The 24,345-nt window shown below is 33.8% G+C and overlaps 1 protein-coding gene across 3 annotated transcripts in view; it reads left to right on the top strand.

Moving 5' to 3' along the window:
- The window catches only part of LOC6050623 (probable serine/threonine-protein kinase tsuA), a 201,081-nt gene that overhangs the window by 59,838 nt on the left and 116,898 nt on the right, over nucleotides 1-24,345 (top strand). For all 3 annotated transcript variants that reach the window (XM_038265971.1, XM_038265969.1, XM_038265970.1), the window contains exon 3: nucleotides 4,009-4,553. In XM_038265971.1, the coding sequence (XP_038121899.1) occupies nucleotides 4,009-4,553 (545 nt within the window). The remainder of the gene's footprint in view (nucleotides 1-4,008; nucleotides 4,554-24,345) is intronic.

Raw genomic sequence — 24,345 nt, 5'->3', positions numbered from 1 at the left:
GGCGGGACGCTGGCGCTTTCTTCTTCTTGTCCTGCTCCTCGATGTACTTTTTCCGCGCGTCACAGCCACGGAAATTCGCAGTGTGGTTTCCACCACAGTTCGCACACTTGACGCGCGCTTTGTGCTGCTGGGCGTTTTCCCCCAGCTAGTCTTTCCGCGGAAGATTGCACCTTTCGGTGAAGTGGGTCTCACCGCACTTTACGCACCGGGGTGGAAGATTGCAATTTCTGGAACCGTGTCCGAATTTCTGACAGCGGTGGCATTGAGCTGCGTCGGCCGGATTCTTCGTATAGAATCGCCACGTAACAAAGAAGCCGTCCAGTGCTTTGATCCGCCGTAGGTCCTGGATTTTGACGGACCCGCGATCGAAGTACAGGAGGTACAAGGTGTACGTACCTGTCACCGTAGTTGATTTTGAGAGCACCTTTATCTCTCGAGGCTTTACCTTGACGCCCGTCAGGTGTTCTTCCAGGTCGGAGATTGGGCGGTCCGGATATCCCTGAAGGACGATCTTCACTGGGACCTTCTCTGCAGGATCAAATGTGAAGAATTTGAAGTTTCGCAACTTCAACTTCTTCACCACCAAGTCGAAATGCAGCTTCTTGTGGGTAATCACTTGCACAGAAGTTTTGCTGATTTTGAGACAATATTGGAGTCCCTCAAGCAACTCGTCAACATCGTCAGCCAACGTATCCAAAACAAAAATTGGAGGTGGACGTCGTTCCTTCGGAGAGTTACACTTTTTCTGCTTTCCTTGCTTGCGCGCAAGTTCATCATCGTCATCGTCGTCGCCAGCACTGCTGCTGTCACTGGCGGTGTTGTTTTCTTCTCCACTCAGCATCTCAAATTCGTTGCTGGTGGGAACGTTGGAAGTGGTTGTTGTCGTAGTGCTGGTGGACTGCTGCTGCTGCTGCTGCTGGCCGGAAGTGCTTCCGGATGCCCGGGTCGATTGTCTCGTCCGTACTGGGGACTCACGTGGACGGTATGACACGTGTAAAAACGATGGATCGGTGACGTCACTGGGCACGCTCCCGTGCGCGATGGCGGTCGATGCGGCGTTGGTGTGTTTACCTTTCTGCACTCTGCCGGTAGATGAACTTCGCGGGTTTTTCGAGGCCGCACTCGAACTGCCACGGCCACGGCCGGCCCTTGGCATGCTGGAGCAGCAAACTCGCGGGTAAACACGGTTAATTACGGCGAAAAATTCGAAAAGTTTGAGGAGCTCCGAACAGTTGACTGTTGCTGGCTGGTGTTGCCAGTCCCGATGCAAAAAGATTTAAATAAAAGTTTGAATGTGTGCTCATACCAACCGCTGACATTTTTGACGATTTACATGTATGAAACCCCTTAAGTTATGGTTCTGTTAAATTTTGTCACATTGATTGACATTAAAACCAAAATCCGATTGTTATTCTTTCTAACTGAAAAAAATGCCAAACATTTTTTTACGTTTGGAAAACATGAAAAAAGTATTGAATTTTCAAAAAATATCCATTGAATTATGAGTTAGGGTTTGTTCAAATATTACGTCCAGAGAATTTCTGGATTTAAGCCCTCCTTTCCCCACTACTCCTGTACCATAATATGGGCTGTCACAAACATCAGACCGACTTTATTTCAAACATGTTTAAATAATTTATCTTTTAGAACATTTTGCTTAAAATTAGCGGTAAAACAAAGAATTTTTCAATGAAAAAAAAAATTTAAGCAGTTAAATTTGAGTTAAACACTTACAACCAGATAAATCATCATTGATTCAAAAAATTTATATCAAAAATAAAAATATTAAAATGAGAACCAGGCAAAAACATTTTTCAAACAAATTTGTCTATGTTTTTTTTTCTAAATTCTATTAAAGAATACTAACAGAAGTCGTGATTTAAGCTCTTTGATTTAAAATAAAATAAAATTAAAAATAACATTTCTGGAGTTTTTTTTGAAAAGGACCAATAAACCAAATTTTCAGTTTTTGCTTTTTGGGTGTTTTTCAATACCCCTGACTCAGGGCGGTTCTAAAAACACCCAATAATCAAAAACTGGAAATTTGGTTTATTGGACCTTTTAAAAAAACTTCAGATTTTAAATTCTACTTGCCATTTTCAGTTGAAACGAAGTTTCATAAACTATATGTTTACCAATTATAAAAACATTGATATTTTATGTATTGGTAAGCTTTCAGTTATTTTTTAAGGACTTATTGTTTATGTTTCTACTCTCGTTTAACTTTCAATCAAAATAATGAGTGCTTAAATTTTTGAAGTATTTTTTTTTTATGAAAGTTTTCAATAGTTAGATTATTTTAAATAATTGTACTTTTTGTTATTTTGGGTTCACATTGACACTATTATAAAGAGTTGTTTAAAACAATTCTTTAGATAAGAAATACATATTATTTGAGTTTCTGGAAATGGCGGGAAAAAGTCGGAAATTTGAAAATGGGATTTGAGTGGTCACCCTGAACTATTAGATTGTTAAGTATTGAGAGGTATGATTTCTGTGCCAAAGTTTGTATTTAATGTGAAGATTATGAAAGTAGAACATTTCTTATATCCAATGTTTTCTATGGAATGAAGTTGGCTTCAAAAAATTATTTGTGATTTTTCATGAGTTAGAATGCACAATAAAAAAGTTTAATTTTGGAATGTTGAGGCATTTCAATGTAGTATTATTGCAATAATTGTGGAAGTAGTGCAATTACATATTTAAAAGACGTTTATTTACACAATGTTTGAGGTAATATTGTCCATTTTCTGAAATAAAATCTGTCTGCATTACGATATTTTTTTAAAATACCAGAAAAGTGTTCGGATAATTTCTGGTCAGAGAATTGCTTAAGTTCTAGCACTTTTTGTAAACTTCTATGCAAAAATCGCAGAGCTTGCACGTCACCTTGATGCGAAATGACACTTTATATCACACGTTGAATTTTCGTTTTAAAGCATTCAATGGATAAACGCATATATGAGCTTGACATTTCGGACAAGATGGTCTCCCATACCGATGGGCTACATATTTCAGGGTGTAATATAACATATAATTTCATGAAATAATGCAATTTTTTATAGGCCCAAGTTTTTACACTCAGCTGTATTACTACTTTATTTGCTGTGTACGTATTCGGCTGAATCACACGTAAAATCATGTTTTTACGTATGATTTGTTGCAAATTTACATCATGCGATATTACATTCGTATGGTTTGCTGTGTAGAGTTTCAGCTTGAGCTTGAGTAGAAAAGATTGTTTTCGTTTTTACCGGGACCGTGGTGTAGGGGTAAGCGTGGTTGCCTCTCACCCGGTCGGCTTGGGTTTGATCCCAGACGGTCCCGGTGGCATTTTTCGATACGAGATTTGTCTGACCACGCCTTCCGTCGGACGGAAAGTAAATGTTGGCCCCGGTCTGACCTACAGGTTAGGTCGATAGCTCAATCCAGGTGTAGGAGTCGTCTCTCTGGGTCCTGCCTCTGTGGAGCCGTTGGTAGGTAATTGGACTCACAATCCAAAGGTCGTCAGTTCCCGGGGTGGATGGAAGCTAAGGTGTAAAAAGAGGTTTGCAATTGGACACTTAGTTTCGAGTAGGAATCTCGCAATCGAGAACGCCAAGACAATGCTGTAGAGCGAATAATTTGATTTTTTTTTTTCATTTTACTTGTGGAAGTTTAAAATGTTATTCTAACATTTTTGTGTCTGGATTAAATTGAAACAAGATTAATTTCTTACTACTCAATTATGCAACTAGATGCTTTAAAAATATTCAGGGATTGCATATCTTAGAAAATTCCCACTGTGCACCTTCGAGTACCTGTTCGCACCGACAAACCCGCTGCCTCCCCCGGCAGCGGTGACGAGGGTCATAAATCATCTTTCCATTTCACCGACTGATAATGCTCACTTTTTCCTTCCATTTATTTTTTTCCTTTTCCTTTGGCACCGGAATCTGCTTCCTTTCACCACGTCCGCCACCGCCCGACGACATCCGCCCACCGGGGGTTTCCTGCTGCGGAATCTAGGACGTGGTATTTGCGCTAGCCCATGCCACCGGCAAAACGGGCCGCTTCACCCTCATCGAACGGTGGCGCAACAACGAGCGGCTGCTGGCACCCCACGAGAACCCGCTCAAGATTCTGATGAAGTGGGGTGAGTACTCGAGCGATGTCCAATTCATCCTGCAGCGGTCCGAGCAGAAAAAGGACGGCCAGACAACGCAGCAACAGCAACAGCAGCAGCAGCAGAACAACAACAACAATAACAACCCGCAGCCAAACGGCAGTCCTCCCACGAATCAGCCACAGCAGCAGCTTCAACAACAACTCCAGAATCAAAACCACCCCCAGTCCCAGCAGCAGCTGCTGCGGCAACAGCAAAAGCTCAACCAGCTGAACGGCAACGTGGACGCGGATGTCAAGAGCAAGCTGGTGCAAAGTAATAACCTCAAAAACAGCGGAAGTGATCCCAGCTACGGGAAGCAACAGCAGCAGCAACCTCCAGCGGAGCTGATCACCAACTCGTTGCTGCTGGACCGGGGCAAGGAGACGCGAAAGAGTCTCAACTCAGGGTGAGTCATCGTGATTGATTTCATTTCACGGGACGGGGCATTGATTGGGGATTTTAGGTTGTTTTTTTTTTTCTTGGTTGAGATGGGTAGAGTGGTTCGCTGAAGTTTTTAAAAGTAAACTGCGGAGGGCAGCTGAGGCTTAAACTAGGATGAACATTTTTGATTGGTATTCTTGTAGATTTAGGAAATTAACTGAATTAGTCGGCACTGTTTTCGTTTTTTTGGTATTTTTTGAAGGAAATTTCGTGGCACAGTCCAAACTCGATTATCCGAAAGTGTCCAAGGAATTTTTTTTCCGATTTTTTTTTTGTTTTCTTTAAACATAAAATTCGAGTTCCGTGGCCAAATTTAAGTCAAGTTTGAGTTGTTGCTTTGCTCGCTACATTACCAAACGCATTTTCTTAATATTTCATCACCGCTTTTTGTCCGATATCCTGCATCAATCCTGGGTTTGAAATTTCCAAATCTATTTGCAGCATTTTTGAAATCATTGAGCTCAACATTCTAAAAAAAGACAGTGAAATTTTATTTTTTCTTGCTCGAATATCCGAATAAGTGATTTTTTTCCAAAGACTTCGAATTATCGTGACTGAACTATATACATAAAAAAGTAAATGGATTTCACTTTATTGGTTGTCAAAGTATGACCCTCGTGTCAAATTTGCACCGAGAGCTGATTAAATTTGATGCGCGGAAACGATTGGTCATTGGATGCCATTGGAAATTCAAAATAAATTAATAATAGATTTATAAACCTCTATAATTTTGTATAAAAATTTGTAAAAATAAGGCTTACTTCACATTTTCTTTTTTGTGCTTGATTTTTTACACACTTTTAAAAAGATGTTCACAATAACGCAGAGGCACTGAAATTGACAAAAATAAATTAACTTAACTTAAAACATAAAATGTTTCAATTTTCTAATCCTGAATTCGACCACAAAGTCCTAAAAAGGTTTTTATTAATTTAGGAAGTTAGGACTGAATAAAAAAGGGGTACAGGGAAAAAAATTCGCAATTTTTTTTTAAAATTTTATTTTTTTTCAAAATTCGCTTTCCAGAAACCCTGCCCTTGCCCTTTTTCATTTTTGATATGATTTGGTGACCCTAAATGCCAAATTTTGAGCTATATTCTGGTATAATGTATCGAGCAAATTGACATTTTAAATTATACAAATATGCAACAAAAACATTCCGTAGTTTTTTGACAAAATTATTTTTCAAGAAATCGAACCACCGGTCGCCAGCATTTTCCAACACTTTCCGAAAACAATATTTAGATTTTTTTTAAATCATGACCAACTTTTCAAAAGGACGTTATGTTGAATGTTTGGACCTTTTCAAATGTTAGTCTTGATTCAAGAAAATAAATATTGTTTTCGAAAAGATCGGACAATTTCTCGAATGTTTCATATTTTATCATTGAAAATCGGAAAATTAGTTGCTGAGATATCAACGTTAGAAAATGGTGGGTTGTTTGGGTGAGACTTAGAAAACATAAATTTTCCTGTTTTTTAACCTTTGCATGGCAATATCTCAGCAACCAAGGGTCGTATCAACAAAGTTCAAAGAAGCAAAATGTAGGGAATTTTCTCAGCATTTCAAAAATATTTTTTTAAGTGGGCAAACATGGGCACTTATTTAATAAAATGAATAGCTGCGAATATTTTTAAATAGAGGTAACTTTTGGCTTTAACTTGAAAACGGTGCACTTTATAAAAATTAACTAAAGTACTTTTTGATTGCAAATTTTATTTTACATCGGAAAATTAAGTTGAAAATTTTTTGCAACCGATGTTTCAATTTTTTTTCAAATCAGTATTGATTCAAAAATTCAAAATTCGGTCAAAGATGTCTGGCCCGTTCTAGAAATTTCTGAAAAAATAGCAGAGCAATTCTCTACGAAATCGGTCTTTTTTCTTCAATTTTAATTTTTGTATTTTTTAATCCGACTGAAACTTTTTTGGTGCCTTCGGTATGCCCAAAGAAGCCATTTTGCATCATTAGTTTGTCCATATAATTTTCCATACAAATTCGGCAGCTGTCCATACAAAAATGATGTATGAAAATTCAAAATCTGTATCTTTTGAAGGAATTTTTGATCGATTTGGTGTCTTCGGCAAAGTTGTAGGTATGGATACGGACTACACTGGAAAAATAAAACACGGTAAAAAAATTTGGTGATTTTTTATTTAACTTTATCACTAAAACTTGATTTACAAAAAACACTATTTTTAATTTTTTTATTTTTTGATATGTTTTAGAAGACATAAAATGCCAACTTTTCAGAAATTTCAGGTTGTGCAAAAATCACTGACCGAGTTATGAATTTTTAATCAATACTGATTTTTCAAAAATCGAAATTTTGGTCGTAAAATTTTCAACTTCATTTTCGATGTAAAATCAAATTTGCAATCAAAAAGTACTGTACTGAAATTTTGATAAAGTGCACCGTTTTCAAGTTATAGCCATATTTAAGTGACTTTTTGAAAATAGTCGCAGTTTTCATTTTTAAATTAGTGCACATGTTTGCCCAGTTTTGAAAAAATATTTTTGAAAAGCTGAGAAAATTCTCTATATTTTGCTTATTCGGACTATGTTGATACGACCTTTAGTTGCTGAGATATTGCAATGCAAAGGTTTAAAAACAGGAAAATTGATGTTTTCTAAGTCTCACCCAAACAACCCACCATTTTCTATCGTCAATATCTCAGCAACTAATGGTCCGATTTTCAATGTTAATATATGAAACAATTGTGAAATTTTCCGATCTTTTCGAAAAAAATATTTTTGGAATTTTCAAATCAAGACAAACATTTTAAAAGGGCGTAATATTGAATGTTTGGCCTTTGTGAAATGTTAGTCTTGATTTGAAAATTCCAAAATATTTTTTCGAAGAGATCGGAAAATTTCACAAATGTTTCATATTTTAACATTGAAAATCGGACCATTAGTTGCTGAGATATTGACGATAGAAAATGGTGGGTTGTTTGGGTGAAACTTAGAAAACATCAATTTTCCTGTTTTTAAACCTTTGCATTGCAATATCTCAGCAACTAAAGGTCGTATCAACAAAGTCCAAATAAGCAAAATATAGAGAATTTTCTCAGCTTTTCAAAAATATTTTTTTCAAAACTGGGCAAACATGTGCACTAATTTAAAAAAATGAAAAACTGCGACTATTTTCAAAAAAGTCACTTAAATATGGCTATAACTTGAAAACGGTGCACTTTATCAAAATTTCAGTAAAGTACTTTTTGATTGCAAATTTGATTTTACATCGAAAAATGAAGTTGAAAAATTTTACGACCAAAATTTCGATTTTTGAAAAATCAGTATTGATTAAAAATTCATAACTCGGTCAGTGATTTTTGCACAACCTGGAAATTTCTGAAAAGTTGGCATTTTATGCCTTCTAAAACATATCAAAAAATAAAAAAATTAAAAATAGTGTTTTTGTAAATCAAGTTTTAGTGATAAAAGTTAAATAAAAAATCACCAAATTTTTTTACCGTGTATTATTTTTTCCAGTGTAGTCCGTATCCATACCTACAACTTTGCCGAAGACACCAAATCGATCAAAAATTCCTTCAAAAGATACAGATTTTTGAATTTTCATACATCATTTTTGTATGGACAGCTGCCGAATTTGTATGGAAAATTATATGGACAAACTAATGATGCAAAATGGCTTCTTTGGGCATACCGAAGGCACCAAAAAAGTTTCAGTCGGATTAAAAAATACAAAAAAAAATCGAATGACCGAAATCCTAGAGAACTGCTCAGCATAAATGCACAAATTTGATGTCTCCTAAAACATATCAGAAAACAAAAAAATAAAAAAAAAACTTGTTTTTTTGAAAATCAAGTTTTAGTTATAAAAAGTAAAATTAAAAATCACATATTTTTTTACCGTGTATGATTTTTTTAAGTGTATTCCTTATCTACACCTACAATTTTGCTGAAGACACCAATTCGATCAAAATATTTCTTCAAAAGATACAGATTTTTGAATTTCCATGAATCATTTTTGTGTGGACAGCTGCCAAATTTGCTTGGAAAATTATATGGACAAACTAATGATACAAAATGGCTTGTTGGGGCATACCGAAGGCACCTAATTAGTTTCGGACGGATAAAAGAATATAAAATTAAAAAAGAGCGATTTCGTAGAGAACTTCTCAGAATGGAAATTGTGAAAAGTACATATTTCTAAGTGCTACCCAAATAGTCTAATTTTTAAATTGACGATATCTTAACTGTAGATTCAATATCCAATTTTAAAACATAAATTCTTTGAAAATTTCTCATTTTTTTTGTAAAAAGAATTGATTTTAAAATAACGACACTCATTTCAAAGAGCTTATATGTATGATTTGGCCCTCTTGAAATGTCAGTTTTGAAATACTGAAAATATTTTTTTAAGAACGAGAAAAATTTTTGTCATTAAAAACATACTGTATACCATACATTCTATTATAACACTTCATTAGGGCTAAACATTGATGAAATTTTAAATTATTGAGAGAACTTGGAGAAAGTGATCATTTTTACTTTTTCTTTCAATTTTTAAGAACATATTGTCAGATTAAGCCCCATGTTCTTTCTTGTTAATAATAATAATTGCATCGTATTTTCGAGCATCCCCGAGCTGTACAACATTCGTCAAATCGGCCAGGCCTACTGCGTTGCATTAACCACAGAGAGGATTCTGTGAACGGATCACATTCTACAGAATTTACAGGGGAGGAAGGATGCGTGGACATACCGTACGGAATGCTCCGGATCAGAAAAAAAAACTCGAATAGCTAAGCTTTATATATTTCAATTTTTATATGATTGAAAGATGTATTAAAGAAACGAAGGAAATATTAAATATTGCATAAAAAGTAAAAATTAATAAAAAATCGGCCCGTGTCCTAATCAAAATATTCTTTAAAAGTTTTTTTTTTGTTGTTGAATAGATTGCTGAGATATGGATATATTTTTCCAACGCTTACAATTCGCCCATCCGCTTCATTCAGTGATACCTCGAAAACTCTTGAAACTTGTTTTATTTTAATTAAAAAACAAATAAATAATCATTATTATAAGATTTTTTAAATTTTACGAAAAATATCAATCTTAAACAACATTTTGGGATAATTTTCAAAGCACCACCCCAATGTCAACGCACTACCAGCTCACGAACTTTGCCCACACACGCACTCGCCTAGATAATCATTTTATTTATTTCTTAATTTAATACGGTTTGTTACCCTTTTCTTCAAAGTCACTCTGCGTGGGCCCTCACGGAGATTTCTCCCACCCGTAGCCCCATGGGAATTCCTTCCCGTTTTCTTCAACTCGATGATCCCGAGCCCGGCAATCAGTGGGATATGATTGGAAAGCAATGGGTCCCGTCCATCCGAATCAATGAAAAACGATGAAGCTAGAGCCTGTGTGTGTGTGTGTCGGCAGCACATTATTTGTTCAATTATCATCCTTTCCTTCCTTGTATTTTTATTTTTCTATCTTTCTCTCATTCTCTATCGCTTTTGATCCTGTGGGAGAGCGATTGAATGACCGGCTCTTTTTTTTCTCTCTCTCTCTTTCTTGATACGATACGGTCAATAATGAAATACGATGATTCGGTGGGTGTGTGCGTGTATCGCTATCGACGCGCCGCTGAGGTCCGACGATAGGTACTATAGAAGATTACGAGCTATGGCCGGGGCCTTCTTAGCGGTCGCTTTCGACACTTCTGGCCTGCTGGGAAGGAACATGATTTCCCACTTTGAAGATTTTCTTTTCTTCAAGGATATCACGGTTGTATTTTCCAGCGATAGTAAGAAATTGTGAGCTTTGGAGAAGGTTTGAGTTGTGAAGGATATATACAGGCCCGTAGCCAGGGGGGGGGGCTACCGGGCTGCAGCCCCCCCCCGAAATTTTTTCCATATTTTTTATAATGTGCTATCGAAAAAAAAAAACCTCAAATCGATGATTTGAGTTTTCTTTCATACTCCCAGAAGTAGATTGTTAGATAGAGAATCTAGAATACATTGATCAAACTATGTAATTTTTGCTTCCATTGCCGGGCAAAAACTTTGCGAAATAAAGACCCAATATTTAACAAATGAGCTGCATATTTGAACATTTTTTTTTCCAGTGACATTTTATTCGCCTCGTTTACGTTTACAATTTACTTTGGTGCTAAATTTATCCTACACTGAGACGTTGGGCTATCTTTCAAAGAAGAAAGAAGGACAAGTGTCTAAAGGAACGCCTAGGTCAAATAAAGTTCAGCCCAGCCTCGATTGCCCGCGGACCTTGCAAAAATTTGACTTCGAATAATCGAATCACGAAAAAAATTGTTTTTTTTTTCGAGCTTGTACGGCATCATACAGAAAAAATGGCATTTAAACTTTTCTAAAGTGATTTTAAGAAAGCGGTCATAACCCTTGTAACATTTTAGGTTTTAATTAGGCCATAAAAGCCTTTTTAGGCCGTATGAGGGTTTTCAGAACCATGATAAAACCTGTAAGTTTAAAAATGTTACTAGGGAATGGCGGTGATGAAATATTGAATTTGACTGAAATGAAGTGGCAGAAGCCAAATTTGATTTAACATCAAGTAAATAAAAATACCATTTTTTTATTTTTTCATGAATCGATTATCTAAAATCGATAATCGAAATGTTAGATTATCGAGACTTCCTTTGGGGACCTTCAGTATATTTCCAAAAGGTTTGTTTTCTACATTTTTCAAAATATAACTTATTTTTAATAAATATTTATTAAATCAAAACTAAAAATTCTCAAAATATTTTTTCTAGTATTTTTAAAATTTTATTGATTTTTTTAAATTCTTGAATTTATTCTAAATCTAAATTATTCGCTCTACAGCATTGCCTTGGCGTTCTCGAATGCGAGATTCTTACTCGAAAGTAGGTGTCCGAAGGCATGATTGTTAAGGCAATTGCAAACGTCAATAATACAATAAATTCGATGTACAGTTCAGACAAAAAGATTTCGTCACTAGCCGGTTATTTTGAAAACTTAGGATGCAAAACAACTGGTACAAAATGCATTTTAAAACACATTTAAAATTATAAAATCATGTCTTATATTTAAAATTATAAAATCATGTCTTATATTTTTTGTATATATTTTTCATTTGCTTTTTCCGGTCGGAATCGAGAGATATAAATTTAAAAAATATTCGCAGCGGCCTAATTTTAACTTTAAAAATTTCACAATTTAAATAATTTTAGATTTAATTTTCTTTATTTCAAAGTGTTTTTACTTTGTATTTTGGAATATTTGAATTTAGAAATTCTTAAATTACTGAATTTAGAAATGCTCAATTTTTAATTTTTTAAATCCTCTAAATTAAAAAAAATATTTTTGAAAATTTGGACTTTTTATTGTTTTTGGTTTAAGAATTACCTTATTTTCGAAATTGTGAAATCCTAAATATTTGAGATGGACTAATATTTTTATTATTGAATTCAACAATTTATAAATTGCTGAGTTTTCAAAAAAAAAATCCCGAAAATTAAATGTTTATTGTAATGGCTTTCCCTAATTTTAAACTTCACTCTCAGCAAAAAACTAAATCTATCAGGGGTGACCAAAGTATGGCCCGCGGGCCCATTTTGAATGATCATGTAAAATGGCTCGTTGATCACTTGTAAAATGATTCTATACTTTTCAAAATTAGGTTTTATTTTAAACTTTTTTATGCTAATATTCTATATTTTTTATTAAAAACAAATGATTTATCAATGTTTTGATCCACACACACAAATATTTTGTTCACAAATCATAATAATAAAAACAATTTCACACGTTTCAATGTGAGTGAAACTAAAAACATTTCTGGAAATATTTATAAAACACTAAAATTTTACATATATAAAGAAATCTATAATAATATAAAAGTCATAATAACCCTATTATGAACTAACCCTCAAAATTACTTTGCACTTAGAAACCTTCCCTCGAGATTCGAACTCATGACAGTTGGATAACGAATCTGACTACCAACAAAATGTTGAAATCGGAGGAAGAAGGCTGTTGAAAATATGTTACAAAGCTTTTGCGACCAACCCTCTCTCGAAAAATCAGAAACAAAACTTTTTTTTTTCAAAAATCAAAAAAATATGAAAATTTATTTATTTTTCTGCGTTTAGAATCATTTGAGCATGTTCGGGTATATTCAAAGTTAATTTGAATTTTCGTGAATCTATATTTTTTGAAAATAATGATTGCAATTTACTTTTGCGAGTGCTTAAAACATTTTCTTACACTTTTTTTCATTGAAAAGATAAAATTCTGGCTCTTAACGATTTTTCATTATTCACCTCTCAAATTAACGATAAAATTACCTGTCATCATTTTCGAAATATCAAAATTGAAAACACAAGTACATTTAGCTACAAACTTTTTTTTCAAATACCTTAAACAATAATATTAACAATACCGATGTTTTCTATTATTTTTTATTAATGAAAATACTCAAAAAATTACAAAAAAATAAAACATAATAACTAGGGTTAGTGAAATTTCACGATTTCGCGGACAGCTTGAAATCCGTGAGATTTTGCTTTTTCCGCGAAATTTCGTGAAATTGTATGTTTGTGTTAAACTGTAACGATATTTCTCAAAATAATTTATCAAACTCAAATAGGAATGAAAATAATCTTAATAATTACTGCATAGTTAAGCAGTTTAATTATTAATATATATATTTTTATATTTTTTTTAAATAACAAAATAAAAAATATTTGATCCATATAGACTATTTAAGTAAATTTTATTATTTTTCAATTAAAAAGCTTGATATGAACTATTTGAAGAATTGTTCAGTCTTTTGGAAACTAACTAAATTTTGTAATATATTACTTCGTTGTAATACACATTTTGCTGCTATTTTATTTGAAAGGTTTTGTGGGTTTTGTTTCAATAGAAATTCAAATAATCCAGCTGTGTTTTATTCAAAATAAAATGAAGAGTAAATTTTTATTTTTCAAATTACCTTTTAAACACATTCCAGATTTTTTTCTGAGTCCTGTTTAATTTTAACAATATTTGATTATTTGGGTGGATAATTCCCGTGAAAGATAAAAAAAAATACTCTATTTTTTTGTTTTCTGTTCTCATTTTGAATTAAAAATTTCGAAGTTAAGTTTTTGATAAGTGAGATGAAAACTTTAAAAAATATTTTAAATGGGCTAACTGTCGCAGAAAATTGTAATAATTTTACTCATTTTGGCTGAACAAGATTGTTTAATCTTGCTTTGATATGAAATTTAATAAAATGCAAATCAGCGAAAGCTTTTTATCTTTACAAGTCTAATATTTAAAAAATACACTTTGTTTCAAAAAATATAAAGTGCTCATCCATAAACCAGGTGGAAACTTTTTTGAAAATTAGGAGAACTTTGTTTTTGCGTCACGTTCAAATTAAGTGAAGTTTTTTTTTTTAGTTTACTGATGTGATTTAAACATAAGATTTTCAGAATTATTTTCACATTTTTCACGTTCCGCGAAATTTGCGTGAAATTTGGTGTTTTGATATTGAGGTCCCCGTGAAATTTGCAATTTTCAAGCGTGAAAAATCACTAAGCCTAATAATAACGTATGGTTGTATTTTTTTAGTATTTTAAATTAAAATAAAGTAATTTCTTTTTTTAAATAATCTATTTTGTAAATTTGGCCCGCATGCTCATTTGAGCTTCAAATTTGGCCCGGCCTCCAAAATCTTTGAGCACCCCTGCTTTCAATGTTCGACTCTGCGTTTTTAAACAATTAGGCCGTTGCAAATATTTTTTGAAGTTTATGTCCCTCGACTATGGTCGGGCTCGAGGGGAGTGGAAAAAAATAAAAAAATATAAAAATTGAAATAACAAGCCATGGTCTCAACATTTGAATGAAAAAATTGTTTTAAAATGCATTTCACACCTGCCCAGTTGTTTTGCAATCATTAGTTTTCAAAATACCCAAGTATTGAAGAGATTTTTTTTCGCCGCAAAAAAAACTGTACACTGGAATTCCACAAAAATTGAAAATATTTTTGATCGATCCCAGACATGCTAAATATGATTTTAAACGCAGGAAAATGCATTTCTAATTGTTTTCAGTTGGTTAGACTTCTATTTCTTTCAAATTTTGAAGTTTTTTGAAAAAATATTTTTTTGCCCCATGATTTTTCGACTTTGAAACTTTGAAAAATATTTGCAACGGCCTTATTGATTTTTAATATTTTTTTTTAGCAATTACATTTTTTTTCAAACGTTTCAGTCGCATTCAAATAAACAATCTCAAATTATTTGATTTTTTTCATCAATTACGTTAAACGCCACTTTTTGATTCTGTTCCCTTTCAGCTGCTTACCGCCTGACAAAAACATTTTCGTGACTCTTCCGTTGACCATTGATTGAGCGTTTTTTATATGGAATGTTACGTTCCTTCCGTGCTCCGTACTAGCATGATAGGGCAAAGCTTTTATTTTTCTTTTGAATGTTAAATATAATTCTAGTAGCAAAATGCCAGACGTAGATCAGGTTTACAGGAAAAATCTCATTGTTTTAAACAATCTTATGGAATGTTTTCTTGACTGTTCATTGAACCAGATTTCGTAAATATTTTTTTTAAATCCTAAAATTTGTTAAATTTCGTTTCCAGAGTTATATTGCTTTAATATACAAACCAATTTAATTTTATCATCAACAGAAATGAAATAAATGATGTAATACAGTTTTTATCTATAAAACTATAGTAGAAATTATCCATCGGTTATAAATTAGATAGTAGAAATTTACCAATTTGTTCATGAGTTTTTCATCCAGAGTTGTTGAACTACGAAATTACATACATCAGTGAGATAAATTAACATTTTTTCTGGCAATTTTTGTTATAAAAAGTTTTATTCAGGGAATATTTTAAATTTATAGATAATTTGCTAGTGGACAGTTTTTCATAAAATTCGATTACATTTCAACAATCCAAGAAAACGTAAGAAAATCATTTTCTTTTCAAGTTCTTTTATAGAAACATGCTATATGAAAACAATGGATTTTTGATGAAGCAGTTTCTTCAATTTAATTTTAAAGATACATTAGATGAAACTCTTTAAAATCTTTTTTTGCATACAATATTTTACAGTTTTATAATTCTTCTCAATAATTATACCGTTAACCAGGTGAATTTAAACGAGTGGTATTTCTGATTTGCTGATTTCCATATCCTTTGAATTTTTGAACCCAAGCCCCCCCCGAACAAAAATCCTGGCTACGGCCCTGCATATATAATATGATACTTTTCCGAAATTATACATTGTTCAAAACACTTTTAATTTTTTTTTTTTGTTAAAAACACTTTCGCAATATTCAACAATGAAAATTTAACGATTTACACTTACACTAGCCACTAGGGTGGCCCAAATCTGGGTACCCACTTTGTTGCTACTTCCGGAAATCGTAGACCATTGGGCGTAAATCCGAATTTGAGCTTGATCTGACCATGACAACCCCTCTTTAAACCTTTTAACTTTGAAAGGAAAATTCGTCAAATTTAAGGAAAAAGGTACCCGGATTTGGACAACTCTTTCAGTCATACATTCAAACAAACCGATACACATACAATCTCAGTCTCAAGATATAGTGTCCTGGGTCATATTTCTTTCCCGATGGGATATCGTCGGAGGGTGGCATTGAGTGTGAATTGATGGACACCTTCGTCGGCCTCACCCAGGTCCATTTCTCTTCGCCCACGCACTATTATCTGGACAGGCCAGCCGGAGACCATGAACCTTGACCTGGACTATATGGTTACCCGTATGGTTGGAGAGTGGGATAGAGAAAGAAAAAGAGACCCTCCTTTCTGATTATCAATTCATGCGGCATCTGAGCAGCAGGTTTATGTTGGGTACAAGAACACACACGTACACACGCTGAAGAACAAACATGGACAAACTTTTCCGATCCCCCGTAAGAGGAAAGGATGCTGGAAATCAGAAACACTCGAATCAGCTCTTTCCTCCGGGGCTAGCACTTGTTTGGTATGTATAACCGGTGACTCGATGTCGTCCGATTTTCGAAATTTATCGTTACCATTTGTATTTATGAGTCTTGTGATGTGTACGGGATTTGTGTAGAATCGTCCTAGAGCGGAACCCGGAATCATGGTTTGCTGCATCATCGTACCCCAGTTGTTGCACCGTTCTATGTTACCCTTGAGAGTTTTGAAACAGTCACCACATCATTCTGTAACCTCAATGAATAAGTTTTCTAATGATTTGCCCTGGGAATGCCAGCCCTTCAGCATAAATTTCCAACATTTAGTCGAAATCAGTGCCCAAATCAACCGGCACATTTCACAAATCATCGTCCAACATGAAAATCCCATCGCCACAAAGTTTATCGCCACTTTAAACTGCCCCCCCGGAACCGTATTCCGGAAAACCAGAACGAATGAGTTCGGAGCGACCGGCGACGTGCTGATTTTGGTCGCAGTATAGAAGTCCGCTCTAAACGAATTATGAATTTAATATGTACTTCCGACCCTCGGAGGCGGGGGCCAAACCTTCCGGAAAGGATGGGAAACATTCATGTGACACGAATTCTAATGAATTCCTTCCGAGAATCTGAGTGGGGCCCGTCGTCATTCGGAAGCAGCGCTATCATGTGTGGTACACACACACATATTTTGGTTCGTTTTGAATTGGTTGTTGGTGTCGGTGTATTGAAGGATAGGTTTTGTCATTCTTGAAAATCAAACATTTTGACATAGATAAAAAAAGACAAAGCTTACAAAATTTAACTTTCTTATGAAACTTAGAAGATAATTTTTTTTATTAGAGCTGATTACATCGAAATCGTAAAATTACAAAGTCAGCAATACTCAGACTGTAGTACTTTTTCAATGACCAAAGATCACATTTTGCATCTGAGCAATTCTCTGAGATTTCGGTCATTCGATTTTTTTTTTGTATTTTTCTAATCCGGTTGAAACTTTTTTGGTGCCTTTGGTATGCTAAAAGAAAATACAAATTTGACAGCTGTCCATACAAAAATCGAGTGGGTCTCGTGGCGCAGGGGTAGCGGCTTCGGCTGCCGATCCCGATGATGCTATGAGACGCGGGTTCGATTCCCGCCTTATCCACTGAGCTTCTATCGGATGGTGAAGTAAAACGTCGGTCCCGGTTTCTCCTGTCTCGTTAGAGGCGCTGGAGCAGAAATCCCACGTTAGAGGAAGGCCATGCCCCGGGGGGCGTAGTGCCAATAGTTTCGTTTTCGTTTTTCCATACAAAAATTATATATATAAATTCAAAAATCTTTATCTTTTGAAGCAATTTTTTGATCGATTTGGTGTCTTCAGTAAAGTTGTAGTTTTAGATAAGACTACACTTAAAAATAATGACACACGGTAATTTTTTTTGTGGTAATTTTTAATTTCACTTTTGTCACTAAAACATGATTTGCAAAAAACACTATTTTTATTTTCTGATATGTTTTAGGTGACATCAAATGCCAACTTTTGAATCAATCCTGATTTTTTTACAAAAAATCCAAATATTGGTCGCTAAAAATTGTCAGCTTCATTTTTCGATATAAAACCAAATCTGCTATCAATAAGTACTCTAGTGAAATTTTGATTAAGTGCACCGTTTTCAAGTTATAGCCATTTTTAGGTAATTTTTTTGAAAGTTATTACGTTATACGCAGTTATTGATTTTTTTTAATGTTTTCACACCTTTGAAAAAATATTTTTGAAAAGCTGAGAAAACTCTCTATATATATATTTTTTTTTTAACTTTGTTGATACGAACCTAAGTTGGTGTAATATTGTCATGTAAAGATTAAAAAAACAAAAAAAAATATGTTTTCTAAGTTGGTTGTTTATATTTCGATTTTTTTTAAATCAGTATTGATTCAAAAATTCATAACTCGTTCAAAGATTGTTTGCACAACCTAGAAATTTCTGAAAAGTTGTGATTTGATAATCCCTGAAACATATCAAAAAAATTAAAAAAAGTGTGTTTTGCAAATCAAGCTTTAGTGACAAAATGTTTAGTTAAAAATCACTAATTTTTTTACCGTGTATAATTTTTTTTTCAGTGTAGTCCTTATCCATACCTACAACTTTACGGAATACACTAAATCGATCACAAAATACCTTCTAAAGATACAGATTTTTGAATTTTCATGCATCATTTTTGTATGGACAGCTGCCAAATTTGTATGGAAAATTATATGAACAAACTAATAATGCAAAATGACTTTTTTGGGCATACCGAAAGCACCATAAAAGTTTCAGCCGGATTAAAAAATACCAAAATTAAAATTAAAATGATCTTAGTTGACCCTGAGTTATTGTCACTTAAAAATTGAACGTTTTTCAGTGATGTGGGAAAACATCACTTTTTCTTATTGCTGGGGGCTGTATTTCAGCAACAATTGGCCAACACTTCAAAGTTTGTGCATCAAATTTGTAAAGCAAAAAAAATGTGGATATTACTTGAAAAGACTGATCTTGTAATTTCAGTAAAGTAATTTTCGATTGCAAATTTAATTTTACATTTAAAATTATAAATAACATTACTTCATCAATCATGATTTAAAAAAAATGATGATTTTCAAAAACTGTGGAAAAATTAGTACGAAAGTCAAAAATTAATAGAGACCCATGTAACATTTTAGGCTTTATCAAAGCTGTCACAACCGTTATAAAACCTTTCAGCCAAAACCAACATTAAAACCACTTAGTCGTAACAGCCTCCCCAGAACCCCGATAAACCTCTGTTAAAACCCCAAAGGACCTCCGCAATAGGTTGTCATGGCCTATTTATAAAACCTATAAAGGAGGTCAAGGCTTCATAATTGAATTTTATCAACCTACTAAAAGCCTTAATAAAACCTTTGTTAAAACCCAGTTAGGAGTTATGGAAAAATTACATTTCATACGTCTTCAAACGTCTTATGCCAGACAGATTTTGTTTTTTTTGGCAAAAAATAAGTCTTCGGTTTGCAAAATCATAAAAATTTTATTTTATTTAATGGAGATGGTTTGCAAAAATGGCGATGGTTAAATAATATGAATTGGAGGTAATTATAATAATTTAAATGATTATTTCGCGCAGTTACTGGCTTAATTTTAGCTGCGGTGAAATTTTTATCGATAAATGTGGGGGAGATAAAGCCAAAAAAATCAACTTGCTTCATCAAAAATAACTGTTTTGTCATTAAATTTTTTTTATTAAAAAAAATGATTTTGCATGCATGTTCATGCTAAAAAAAAAAATGTTTTTGCATTTTTTTTTTTTTTTGAAAAAATAAATGTCTTCAGCATAAATGTGTGTTTTCATTAAATGCTAATAAAATTCAATGTTTTTCAACCTTTTGTACCAAGGTGACGATCAATCACAATCAATCAAACCACGCGTTTAGTTAGCTTTTGCATGTCTAATGGCAATTGACAGCTACAACACCCTTGGTTTTAAAGAAGCATGAGATAAAACCATTAGGCATGACATTGCCATCGGGTTAAAAAAACTTAAAACTTTCATAAAACTTTATTGAAAGCCATTTGGCTTTTAATGCCACCAGGTTTTATTTCCGAGGCATAAAACCATCTTAGAACCTTTAAATCAGCTCATTCTTTTTGGTTGTTGTGAAAGTCAACATAAAGCTTATAAGCAATCAAGATGCTACAATAAAATCTCAATAAAACTAAATGGTTGCTTTTTGGTAAAACAATGTTAGTTGAGGATGATTACTTTAATTTTAAATGCATAATTTAATTTGCAATCGAAAATTACAGAAATTTATTTTTTTACAGGCTTGTGCCATAGCTCAACTGATCTTATTTTTTTGTCATCCGAACAAATAAAAAAAAAAATTGCGTCAAAAGCAGTGATGTCAACCATCGCGACGCTCATTTTTGGTTCGCGGCACATTTTTTGTTTATAGTACTTTTCAGTTACGGAATTTGACAAAGTTGTGTATGAAGGACTTGTAGAACACACCAAATTGTACAACTTTGCTGAACATAGTAATGATTTTTGATGAATACAAAAAAAGTTACAACCAAAAATGCGTTAGGCAAACGAAAGCATCGCGAACCATTGGTCTTGAGGTCGGAAATCTTCTTGTAACTTTTTGCGTATGAATTTAAAGCTGTTCTGAAGAAATGTTGCTGTTGGTGAGTCTTACAAGTGCTTCGAACACGATTTTGTCGAATTCCGTAACTGAAAAGTACTACAACCGAAAAATTTGCCGCGAACCAAAAATGAGCGCCGCGATGGTTGACATCACTGGTCAAAAGTCGTAGTATTTAGAGTAGGGTAGGGTAGTCATCAATGAGACACTTTTGGTTTTCAACTTTCAACGATTTTTCTAATTTTTTCATCAGCATGTTTTAATGAGCTTTTAGTTGCATTATCTTTCTTTTAATGTGTTCTATCATTGACCAAAATATGAGATCGATCCGACATCTACAGCCAGAGTTATTCAACTGTCTCATTGTAGACGCACTTGGCAGGAACAATGAGACAGCTGGGGAACAATGAGACACTCTACGAAAATCAAAATTTTTCTAGCAAAACATCATGTTTTTGTATTGTTCCATTGCAGGTGACTTGCCTTGAACATTTTAGAGCAATTTTGCCAACATGAAACTTTTAATAACAAAAGTTACACTAAAAAGTATTTAAATTTTGTAAAATCCATATATTAATACCAAATAACTTTGTATTTTTGGTAAAATTAAGTTTAAACTCTATAAATATGCCAAAAATCACTTTTAGTTCATGTTTTGAAAGATTTCCATCGATTTTGAAAAGTTTATTGAAGAAAAATCAAAGTGTCTCATTGTTACCCATGGGCTGAAATGAGTGGGGAACAATGAGACAGTCCTGGATTCTGGGTGTATTCTAAATTTTGGCCAAATCTAATGAAAGGACATTGTAGCCCAACTTAATCCCTTTGGAACGTCGAAAGAAATTTGAAGAAATATTAGTTTTGGTGTAAATGGCAGCCTACGAGCGAAAAAGTATTTTTTGTCTATGATTTACTTTTACACCCCAGAATCAAACATTTATGAATTACTTATCAAGGGAGCGTCCATAACCAAAGCCACTTATATGGCAGACGTGTATCCAGTAGACACACCTTTCCCCCAAATATGAGCCTGATTGGTTGAAACTACGACTTGTGAGAGCCATTTTATCATTGTTCCCCGTGTCTCATTGATGACTTCTCTACCCTAAATCTTTTTTTAACAAATACCTACTAAACAATTTCTACAATCATCCCGAAGACTCTTAATCATAAAGAAATCTGTTCTCAAGGTACAGATTTTTGAATATTTGAACAGAATTTTACACGCTGCCAAAATTGTATGGAAGAACTACAGGGCATTATGTAAAGTTACAGTTGCTTTTTTGTACTTCACGTTTTTATCGTCATAAGGAAATTCAGAAAACCATTTTTCCAATGTAATTTGTTTTACAGAGTTAGCATCTCTTTAAAACAAATTACTCTCTTTAATCATAAGTCTGATACTCATTCTTTTTTATTACAAAATTGTTTTATGTGCCTTTTATTTGAGAATGCTATTTTTAGTAAAAATACATATATTTTGGATAACAATTTCTGCTCTTTTTATATTTTTCTATAATTATGATAATAACACAAGGCAAATCCTTAATTGATTTTGATTGTTTTATGCTCAAACGAGTTTAAACGGCCACAAAAACTAATTCAGCTTAATGAGTTTTTTGCAAAACGCATTTTTTTAGAATGCTACAAAGTTTCCTGAGACATCTATAAATTTGCTCAATGAAAATTGCATTTACAAAATTTCAATCTAGTTGAGATTTCAAAATATTCATATTCGAAGTCTTTGAGAGTTGTTATAAGGATCAATATCTACCAAATTGATATCTCATTAAATCAGACTTTATTCCTGTCTAAATTAATTAATTTTCCAAAAAAGTGATCCAGATTTCCAAATTCTCAAAAAAAAATATATTACTTTGTATGGAAATATTCCTTAAAAAATATATCGTGCATGAGCCTAAATAACCTACGAACGGTTTCAAATTTCATAAATTTGATCTTCACACACCGTCTCCGTCGTCATCGTTTCATGAATGTGATTTCAATTTACCTTAATGGAAACGGATCGCCGTGTCCTGCCAGTTGTGGGCAATCATTTTTCAAATGCTTCTGGCCAAACTCATATCGAGTGCCGCCCCTCGCATCGTGGTTTGCTGTATTTATTTTTTTGTGTGAATGTCCTTTTTTGCGGTGGGTTTTTGCCTTTTTTGTTTTAATACCCTCTCGGAGAACCCAACAAGGATAAACAGGATGGGACAAAAACAGCCGTGGGTTGACGACTACGCGACACGGCCGCGGTGGTCCCCTTTTCAGCGCTTATTTGAACCGGAAATTCAATGAAAAAAAAAAGAAGTCAGAAAAAGGACACGCTCCTTGCTCAAACGGGGCAAGCTGCACAATCTCACCGAGCAATTTGGGAGTTTTCTGTTTTTTTTTTTGGGCACAGGTTGGGCCGGACTTGTCAATGATGGTCATGGTCAGAAGGATCAAAAGCATTTTCCATTTTTCGCCCCACATTTTTTTACCCATTCCTGAGCGATGTCAAAACAAGTGCACTGTTAAAAAACTTTTATGAGTAAAACCATTTTTTTTTTTGTCAATAACGGCGCCAGCCTTGTCGAAATCTAGATCTCAAGGATTCTTTTGAAAAAAAAAAAACTTTCTTAAAATAACATTTTCAGACAGTGTAAACAAATTTCCAGGTGCAAATATGTGCATGAACGACGAGGATTGGCAGAGTGTTTCCAATAAAAGTCACTTCCAACGAACGATCAAACATCGATGAAATTTTCTGGAAGAAGAAAGTACTCAAATTTCGTTTGAAAAAAAAAAGCTGCTGCCAGCAAATTGAAGGACGATGATAAACAGCGTCGTCAACGGTGCTGGTAAAAACAACATTATGTCACGGCGGCTGCGGTGGCGACCATCATCGACACTTTGTCAGCTGAGTGACGGACGGCCGCCGGAAATTGTTAGTGATGGCGCGCTGGTGGTGGTTGCTGCCGTCACTCGCGCTGTAATTTTTGGGGTGATTTAATGCCATCGGAGACATATTTTTGTTGTACGTGGTAAGCCATGTTTGATGAATGATACGGCATCACTGGCTGTTACAAAGTATATTCATTTGGTTTTTTTGGAAGTATCGATTAAACTGCCGTCAGGTTTGGCGACACTAGGTAAAAGAAAACACATTTTGATTATAAATAAAACTTTGGAAATGTTATTCTAACAAACCTTCATTTTTTTGAGGAGCTAAAAAAAATGTGTTCTTTATGCTTTTATACTTAAAAATTATGCTTTTATAAAAATTATTAGACTATCAATGTTACCCTGTTACGGTAATTTTTCTGGCGTTGAATAAAAAAAAACTTTATTATGAATTATATCCCTAATCTTTTGGTCAAAACGACAACAGTTTCTTATATTTTCGACAACTGTATTTGCCTCTAGATGAGAAAAGGTTTTCTTTCTTGCGCAGTATTGTAGTACTGACCATTTCAAACAAATTTGCCAAATAAACCAAATCTGTATCTCTCAATTTATTTATTCTACACCTCTTTATATGAAAAAGCATTAGGGTGGTCCATCAAAACAGTGTTTTCATTGCGATTTTTTGTATTATTTTTAACAACATTTTCGGGGAATGGACAAGGCACCAAAAACACGTCTTTTATACGTGAAATAGCTGAT

The sequence above is a fragment of the Culex quinquefasciatus genome, chromosome 3, assembly GCF_015732765.1.
Source record: "Culex quinquefasciatus strain JHB chromosome 3, VPISU_Cqui_1.0_pri_paternal, whole genome shotgun sequence".
NCBI lineage: Eukaryota > Metazoa > Arthropoda > Insecta > Diptera > Culicidae > Culex > Culex quinquefasciatus.
The sequence above is the reverse complement of the archived record's forward strand: the minus strand, read 5'-3'. Positions and strand labels throughout refer to the sequence as shown.